The 9,231-nt window shown below is 42.0% G+C and overlaps 1 protein-coding gene across 1 annotated transcript in view; it reads left to right on the top strand.

Moving 5' to 3' along the window:
- Nucleotides 1-9,231, top strand: part of cntn5 (contactin 5) — a 125,546-nt gene that overhangs the window by 70,255 nt on the left and 46,060 nt on the right. The window contains exons 6-9 of the mRNA XM_083551618.1: nucleotides 153-179; nucleotides 2,828-3,043; nucleotides 5,904-6,006; nucleotides 8,074-8,255. Of these exons, the coding sequence (XP_083407744.1) occupies nucleotides 153-179; nucleotides 2,828-3,043; nucleotides 5,904-6,006; nucleotides 8,074-8,255 (528 nt within the window). The remainder of the gene's footprint in view (nucleotides 1-152; nucleotides 180-2,827; nucleotides 3,044-5,903; nucleotides 6,007-8,073; nucleotides 8,256-9,231) is intronic.

The following is a 9,231-nucleotide window of genomic DNA, read 5'->3' as shown; positions in this document are numbered from 1 at the left end:
AAAACGATAATATTTAGAATAAGTCTAGGATTCAGCAGCATCTGCTTGAGAATCATTTGCAGTGTAAAGGTTTGATCTGATTGGTGTTTAGCTGCAGCAGCTACGCTTGTTGTTTAGAATATAAATGTGTTGTTGTTTGTGTGTTTGCTCAGATCCTCCTCAGTCTCACAACAACACAGGTGGCTAGTTTTGGTTTTTAAACACAGCTCTGTGACTGTAGTAAGTTTTTTCTTATACACAGAGTTAGAAATGAAATTAGAAACTACAGTGCTCTTCATCTGCTGAATTCCCCAAATGCAGTGTTTCCTTTCAGGACCAGTTGAGAGCATTATGGGAACTTCATGAGCAAATCCAAGAGCAACAATAAAGTTGTTTCAAATTGTTTTCTCATCAGTCATCATACGGAATGTGTGTATAATTTCCAAACTGAATGTATCTACTGTTTAATGAAGAAGACTTGGTATAGTAAAGATTTTAGTTCAATAATTACACTGTCACCCACAATCCTCTTGAGGGTTTTTGTATGGAACCATCCTCAGGAGCATGAGTTACTCTGGTCAAGAGACTCCAAGTAAAAGTGGAGAATCAGAATGGGACAGACAGGACCAGAAGAAAGACGTATAATCAGACAGCAAGGATAAATGTTTTTTTTAGCAGTCATCCTGCAGCGCTTTAAGATGCTGTAAATTGTTAGCAAAGTGCAAGCAGGAACTCTGGCAGGAGCAGGAGTAGGAACTCCGGCAGGAGCAGGAGTAGGAACTCTGGCAGGAGGCAGGGGCAGGAGCAAGAGCAAGAGCAGGAACTCTGGCAAGAGCAGGATCTCCGGCAGGAGCAGGAGTAGGAACACCAGCAGAAGCAGGAGTTGGAACTATGGCAGGAGTAGGAGCAGGGGGCAGGAGCAGGAGTAGGAACTCTGGCAGGAGCAGGGGCAGGAGCAAGAGCAGGAACTCTGGCAGGAGCAGGAACTCCGGCAGGAGCAGGAGTAGGAACACCAGCAGAAGCAGGAGTTGGAACTATGGCAGGAGTAGGAGCAGGGGGCAGGGTGTTTGCTGAAGAGCTGGAGAGCATTTGCAATCTAATGACATTAAGAACAGATGAAGGTAACTTGTGTTGTCCTGTATGTATGTGTGAACCATAAATACAGACAGATTCAATCCAAGCAAAAATCATAAAGAAGTAAAGTAAATGAAGCGTCCAGAGAGGAGATTCTCCTCACTGTGATGAATGTCACTTCTCCTGTACTGAAGTTAGACAGCGCTGATCTAAGGCACTAAATGAGTATTTTTCTCCTGCCAGACTGATTTATTTGCTGTACAATCATTGCATGAATTTCATACACCATTGCTTTCTTCTGCATATCAAGTGTTGTCAAATGTCCAGGTGCCTCATCATCTGTGTGGTGATTAATCAGAGAAACTGCGGCCTTTTTTAAAAGATTCACATTCAATTTCCCAGACACAGGACCCAGTGTCACTTAAATAAACAATGAATATTTATCTCATAAACAAAACTCCCTCACGCCATCAACAGAGAACGGCAAGTACAATGAGTCACACTGCTTTATGAGTTTAAATCTTGTGAACTCAAGTTGTTGTGCAGTTTATTCTCTCCAGCACTCAGGAACAGAGAACTGGGGCTTGTGAAGGTAAACTAATTGTTCATTATTGCTGTGTGATTGTAATTTCTCATCACAGTAGGAATGTTCTCAGATCTCTCCTGCATCCCGTCTTTCACTCTCAGATAAATATTCACCCAGCATTCAGGATTAAATGCTTTGTGAAGACTTCTGCAGAAAACAGAGAGCAAATGCTGATCATATTTAACAACTTGCATTCAAATGAAGAGGAACAATCAGGAACGTCACATGAACAACATCAAGAGCTCACAATTCATTAGTGAATACATACAAGTGTAATAATAAGGATTTTATGGTTTTTGTTTGTTTTGATTTGTTATTTATTGTAAGATTATTTGAGACTCTCTGGTTTCTCGAGATCCAGCTCAGCTTCTTTTGAGTTTCTGCCTCATGTCAGATAAATAAAAGTGAAAACAATATTGTGTTGACCTTCCAGTGATTACAAATTATTTAAAATTTCATTTCTATTTTATTTTTCACAATAATTTTGTTCATGGTTCTAAACCCTCCTCTAAACTATTCAAACATTCATAAACTAATCACCTCCAAGTGTATTTATGGATGTTCAAATAAATTCCATTCAGAGCCTCATTTTCAGAACACGCCCAGATAGTAATTAACCTTACAGGCGAAACTATAACAGCTGGAATCCATCACCACATCACTGTTTTATACACACACACACAATTTTTGTGGTCACTTACAGATGTGTGTAAATATTTGATAAGTTTTGCTGGAAGTGTGAGCTTCCAGATCCGAGTCTCAGTCAGAATAATGTGTTTAATCTCCTGGCAGTTTCCTCAGAGCTTCTCACTGATGTGGATGATGTAGATAATGTGGTGGCTGTAAACTCTTCACACACTCTGGTTTCTTTGCATCATATGTTTATGATGTCCACATTTAAGTCCTGCAAGGATTTTTAATGTTTAATTGTTAGTATTCAGAGCTGAACATTTCTCTCCGGCTTGTGTTTTAAAGTTCTGAACACAGTGATCTCTGAGCCACAGCACCTTCTCCCCATCAGCTTATTTACTACAGTAACATAAACAAATTACATGCGAGAGAAAAAAATAAAAAAGAAGTCAGACACTTCTGGGCTCAGGGTTCAGCATTAAAAAGACCTGCTATAATCAGAGAATCAAGAGAGATGTTCTTCATGAGGTCACTACTCATCTATCTCACCTACACTCTGACCCTCCTTAGAGATTGTCTACAGCTGGGTATTCAACGAGTTTCCATCTTTTGTGGCTGAAGACAGTCGACGCTTCATCTCGCAGCAGACAGGAAACCTGTACATCTCCAAGGTGCAGCCCTCAGACGTGGGGAGCTACATCTGTCTGGTGAAGAACATGGTGACCAATGCCCGGGTCCTGAGTCCTCCTACACCACTGACACTCCGAACAGATGGTGAGATCAAACCCACACCCATACACACGCACACACACACACACACACACACACACACACACCCATACACACACACACACACAGTGATACTGGCTCTCAGTTAATACTCCCTGATTTCCCTCTGCTCTGAAATGTTACTAAGTACGTGATTATAAAACACCTCTGAAGAAAACCGACTGCACTGAAGAACTTTCCATTCATCACAGCTCAGTGGTTAAATGTTAATCTTCTGATCAGGCTGTGAATCACCTCTGCTGGGCCCTTCATCTTGGCCCCATGGTCTCAACTGCTCAGGTGTCCAAATGTGATTGTGAGAAGGTCTGGAGAAGATGCTAAATTGTGTGCATCAGACAAAAATCAGGGTGTAAATAAGATACCTATGGAACTGAAATAACAGGATTCAGTTCATACAAGAACATTTCTGAACTCCTTCAGTTCAGCAGCTCGAGTTTCCAGCAGTGAACCTCTGTATTACTTTCAGTGTTCCAGTTTGAAGCACATCCATGTTTGTAAATTATTCAGCTGAAGGAGAACACAGGACCAGCTACAGGAGGTTTGACAGGTTCTTCAGAACCTTGAGGAGTTGTGTGTATGTACAGTGTGAAAGTCAGAGGACAGTTCTTTGCTTCTTTGTCCTCATGGTGCTGGTGTTTTTGTGAAGGTCAGGGTTTTTTGCTGCACTAACAGAACACTAAAAGCTTCTATACTGCATTTTAAAAACAATAAATCAAACTATAGCGTTTTCACCTTCACTGCTCTACATAACGTGTGAAAAGCTTTATTTATTTACAGCTGCTCTTAAATGTAAAGAATGAAACGCATCGGCTGAAGAAGAAGAAGAAAAAGTTGTCGGACATGTTTTATGTTTAGCTTCAGGGTTTGTGTCTCTGCTTACCATTAGCTCCTGTGTGAGTGGCCTCCTGGGAAATCATCTTCTACAGTGATATTAATCGAATCACTGGTCCTGCTCATGAATGAGTTTTGGATCTTTTTTTAGTGTTGTCCCAGGAGCTGATCAGGAGAACCCGACTCACATGCTGAAGCTTCAGGATATTTTCTTCTCTGTGGAGTCAATGATGAGTTTCAGCACCTGTAGCTCAAACATCAGCGTTCCTCATCTCCGTGCAGCTTTTCTGGAAAAACCTTGATGGAGAGAGACAATCACTGATGTCTGGAGGTCATTGGGGATTATCACACACACACACACACACACACACACACACACACACACACACACACACACACACACACACACACACACACACAAGACAAATCCTTATTTATTGCAGGATTCAAATGACCTTGCTAAATGGAACCCACTGAGTGCACATTAGCATTCGACACCTGATTTGGTTTCTCATTAAAAAAACAGAGAGGGATGGAGAAAAGAAACCAGATGGATGTGTGTGAGCTACAGGTTGGTGAAGTGCTGCTACTAAATGTCCTTGTGTAAACAGTCTCTCAGGCGACATGTCACAGAAAAGCACATACATTTTCCACTTTTTTAAGAGCAGCTTCAGGAAAAGTTAGTCACCCGGAAAAACAAACATAGCTGATGGGACTCTTTATTCATCCTGCAGCTTGGCTCATGCATTATCCTGCTGCCAGACCTTCTGTGTGGAACCTTCATACCATTAGCTGCATAAAAAGCTGAAAGTGACTTTGATACCAATAAACTTAGCGCACTGACCGCATTTCTCTCACTGCAATGCTGAAGTTATTCCAGAGTTCCTCATCTCTGCACTGCTAAAAATAAGGGGTTCTTCATGGGTTCCTCATGGTTTCTGTAAATCAGTTAATGTTCTCACTATTATAGGGTTCATGATGGCTTTCTCCAACATTGTTTTGTTGTAGGGATCTATGTTTTCTCCCTCTGGAAGTGTTGATGAATTTCCTATAAAAGCAGATCTGAGACCTCCTGCACCTCTCCGACTTTATTCTGCTTCTGCCTCTGACACAGAGTTTATTTTTTTTAGAAGAAACTGCGATCATTGTTATGAGTTTAATGGATTACTTTCTGGAACAGAGCAGAACGAGTTTGGTTTAAAAAGGGCATCAGTAACACCATCCATCTTCAGAAATGCTTACAACGAGGCCAGGTGTTTCGCCCTCCACACTCACCTTTCACAATTAATCCAGCCTCAGCTACAACTTTCAAATGAATTAGTGTGAATTACAGCTTCTGCAGTGTGGAGATGCAGGAGAGTGAATTTCTGTGTAAAATCTCCAGCAGCTGGAATGTACATTGTTGTTACAGGTTTATTTTTGTAGAGCAGCTTCACCTCTGTCCTTCCACCTCAGATCTTAATCAGACGTCTGCACCTCAGGGTATAGGCTTCATCTTCATTGTCTCATCGCTCATGTCTTCTGATTTATCAGAACTCACGCACTCTCACACACTCTCACACACTCACGCACACTCACACACACTCACATATTGACACTCACACACACACACACACACACACACACACACACACACACACACACACACACACTCTCACACACTCACGCACACTCACACACACTCACATATTGACACTCACACACACACACACACACACACACACACACACACACACACACACACACACACACACACACACACAAATTTTTTTTACAATAATCATCATCATCCTTGTCCACATTCTGTTATCACTGATTAATGAGTAAATTCTTGGTTTTATCTTAAAGCTTCAGCTTCACTACTGGAAAGAGAACTGATGTAAATGAGGAGAGGAAGAGAGAAATATCTGCTGTAGTGGAGATAAAACTCAGAATTACCTCTGATTACTCTGTGTGTGTGTGTGTGTGTGTGTGTGTGTGTGTGTGTGTGTGTGTGTGTGTGTGTGTGTTCTAGGTGTAATGGAAGAATATGAGCCCAAAATTGAGGTACACTTCTTTCCTACAGTCCTGACAGCTAAAGGAGAGACGGTGCAACTCGAGTGTTTTGCTTTGGGAAAGTGAGTTTTACTCTTTATTTCTCTCCATCCCCTCACCACTCTCTCCATCTTCTCATCTCTCTCTCCATCCACTCCCTTCTCTCTCCATCCCCTCACCTCTCTCTCCATCTTCTCATCTCTCTCTCCATCCACTCCCTTCTCTCTCCATCTCCTCATCTCTCTCTCCATCTCCTCATCTCTCTCTCCATCTCCTCATCTCTCTCTCCATCTCTTCAGCTCTCTCCCCATCTCCTCATCTCTCTCTCCATCTCTTCATCTCTCTCCATCTCCTCATCTCTCTCTCCATCTCCTCATCTCTCTCCATCTCCTCATCTCTCTCCATCTCCTCATCTCTTTCTTCATCCCCTCATCTCTCTCTCCATCTCCTCATCTCTCTCTCCATCTCCTCATCTCTCTCTCCATCTCCTCATCTCTTTCTTCATCCCCTCATCTCTCTCTCCATCCACTCACTTCTCTCTCCAGCTCCTCATCTCTCTCTCCATCTCCTCATCTCTCTCTATCCCCTCATCTCTCACTCTCCATCTCCTCATCTCTCTCTCCATCTCTTCAGCTCTCTCTCCATCTCCTCATCTCTCTCTCCATCTCCTCATCTCTCTCTCCATCTCCTCATCTCTCTCTCCATCTCCTCATCTCTTTCTCCATCTCTTCAGCTCTCTTTCCATCTCCTCATCTCTCTCTCCATCTCCTCATCTCTCTCCATCTCCTCATCTCTCTCCATCTCCTCATCTCTCTCCATCTCCTCATCTCTTTCTTCATCCCCTCATCTCTCTCTCCATCCCCTCACCTTTCTTTCCATCTCCTCATCTCCCTATATATCTCCACACCTTTCTCTCCATCTCTTCATCTCTATCTCCATCCCCTCATCTCTCTCTCCATCTCCTCATCTCTTCCTTCATCCCCTCATCTCTCTCTCCATCCCCTCACCTCTCTTTCCATCTCCTCATCTCCCTATCCATCTCCACACCTTTCTCTCCATCTCTTCATCTTTTTATCTCCTACACCTGGATCAGCCTCTAACCCTCACCTTCTTACTGCAGCACTGATGCATAAATAGGGTTTTCTGAATTTTTGTTCCCGTGAAGGGAAAGTGGGATGTGATGAAGTGAGATGTTCTATACACCTGTGTGTATTTATGTATGTATCGCTTACGTTGTTTATGGGTGTGATGATGATGGAGTGAATAATGATCAGGTCATGGATGTTGTACCACACAGCTTAGTTCCAGGTTTATTATCATCTCCATCACTTATATAACATTCAGATCACAAACACACAGAATAGAAAATTCATTTATTTTCAGAAAAACTGCAGCAGGTTGGTGTAAAGATGTGTAAGAGGTGAGTTCCTGGCAGTCATCACGCTGAGCACCACCTAATTATCTCATTTCCTCTGAACGCTGATAGGTGTGTAAGTCGTGAGATAACCTCCAGATAAAGAGTCTTTGTTTATAGAGACTCTAATTGAACCACCATCATTTATATTAATTAACACTCTGATCTGACGCTGATGAGAGGCTGGGATAGTGAGATGGTGAGATGGATCTGCAGCTCTCACCCTAACAAGCTGTCTAGCGGCTGTGAAAACTTTATCCAGAGGTACTTTTATATTTCTACAGTAAATCACAATCACTGTTAAAGTTAATATATTAATGGGAGGCTGTGGGTCTGTATCTCTCCCAGTTTAATCTTAAACAGAATAATAAAATATAATAATAATAATAATAATAATAATAATTATTATTTAATGATAGCCACCAGAACAACATAAAAATAAATCAGATGCTTCTCTGAGCTGCTCTGAAGAAGAACTTCCCCGAGTTTCTAAACTACTGTATGTGTTGTGTGATGGTTGAGTTCTGGATCCTGATTGGCCAGAACGTGTTCATTAATTTTCTAGATCTTCAGCCAGAGTGCAGCTATAACTGCTCATTCCCCAGGACGTGTACATCACACACTGCTGTATTATAATGTGAATAAATATGATACTGCATCACAAACTTCAGTTCATCACGTTTCTCCTTAAATGTAGATGATTATATCTTCTGTTTGTCTCGGGTGTCTCTCTCAGCCCCATTCCCACCATCACATGGAGGAAGATCAATGGGAACATTCCAAAAAAAGCTCGACTACGCAAGTCTCAGGCAGTACTCGAGATCCCCAACATCCAACTGGACGATGCTGGAAGTTACGAGTGTAAAGCGGATAACGTTCGAGGAGGAACGGCCTTCAGGGGACACATCCAGGTGTACAGTAAGCACTGTTTATCCTGAGGGTGATATCTGAGATAAAATCAAACATGTTTAGATCAGACTGTAGTTGGAACCAATATAAAAATTAATTAACAAATAAATAAATAACAGAAAGAATTAAAGTGTTTTAATGGGAAACTTTATATTATATATTATTAAATTATAAATTGTTCAGATGTTTATGATAGTCATTCATTAAAGAATTAGAACCTTTAATGGTTCCCCAGAGGATGAAAGTCAGTAGTAGTAAGACAGAGTACATGTGTGTGAATGAGAGGGAGGGCAGTGGAGGGGTGCGGTTGCAGGGAGAAGAGGTGGAGAAGGTGGAGGAGTTCAGGTACCTGGGGTCAACAGTGCAAAGTAATGGAGAGTGTGTTAGAGAAGTAAAGAAAAGAGTGCAGGCAGGGTGGAGTGGGAGAAGAAGAGTGATAGCAGGAGTGATTTGTGATAGAAGAGTATCTGTGAGAGTGAAAGGGAAAGTTTATAGGACTGTGGTGAGACCTGAGATGTTGTATGGATTAGAGACAGTGGCATTGAGTAAAAGACAGGAGGTGGAGCTGGAGGTAGCAGAGCTGAAGATGTTGAGATGTTCGTTGGGCGTGATGAAGATGGACAGGATTAGAAGTAAGTTTATTAGAGGGACAGCGCAGACTTCTGGATGTTTTGGGAAGTTGGTTCCAGATAAGTAAGTTCTGAGCTCATGCTGAAGGACTAGGATTGTTCCTCCCCAGGAATTAATCAAACCCATGCTATTTCTCTTCCAGACATGAGTGGGAACAACTCACATCCAATTAATGCTCTTCTTTCTTTTCTGACTAAAATAACGTTGTGTCCCAGATTTTCTCACTCAGAGATTCGAGGGCTTAGAGACCACTTTGGTGTCAAAGACCAGTGTTCATCAGTTGCACTGTGTTTCCTAATCCCATTCCCCCTCCTATTCAATGCAGTGTGTGTGTGTGTGTGTGCCTGTGTGTGTG

Source organism: Silurus aristotelis (genome assembly GCF_946808225.1).
Source record: "Silurus aristotelis genome assembly, chromosome: 10".
NCBI classification, from domain to species: domain Eukaryota; kingdom Metazoa; phylum Chordata; class Actinopteri; order Siluriformes; family Siluridae; genus Silurus; species Silurus aristotelis.
The sequence above is the reverse complement of the archived record's forward strand: the minus strand, read 5'-3'. Positions and strand labels throughout refer to the sequence as shown.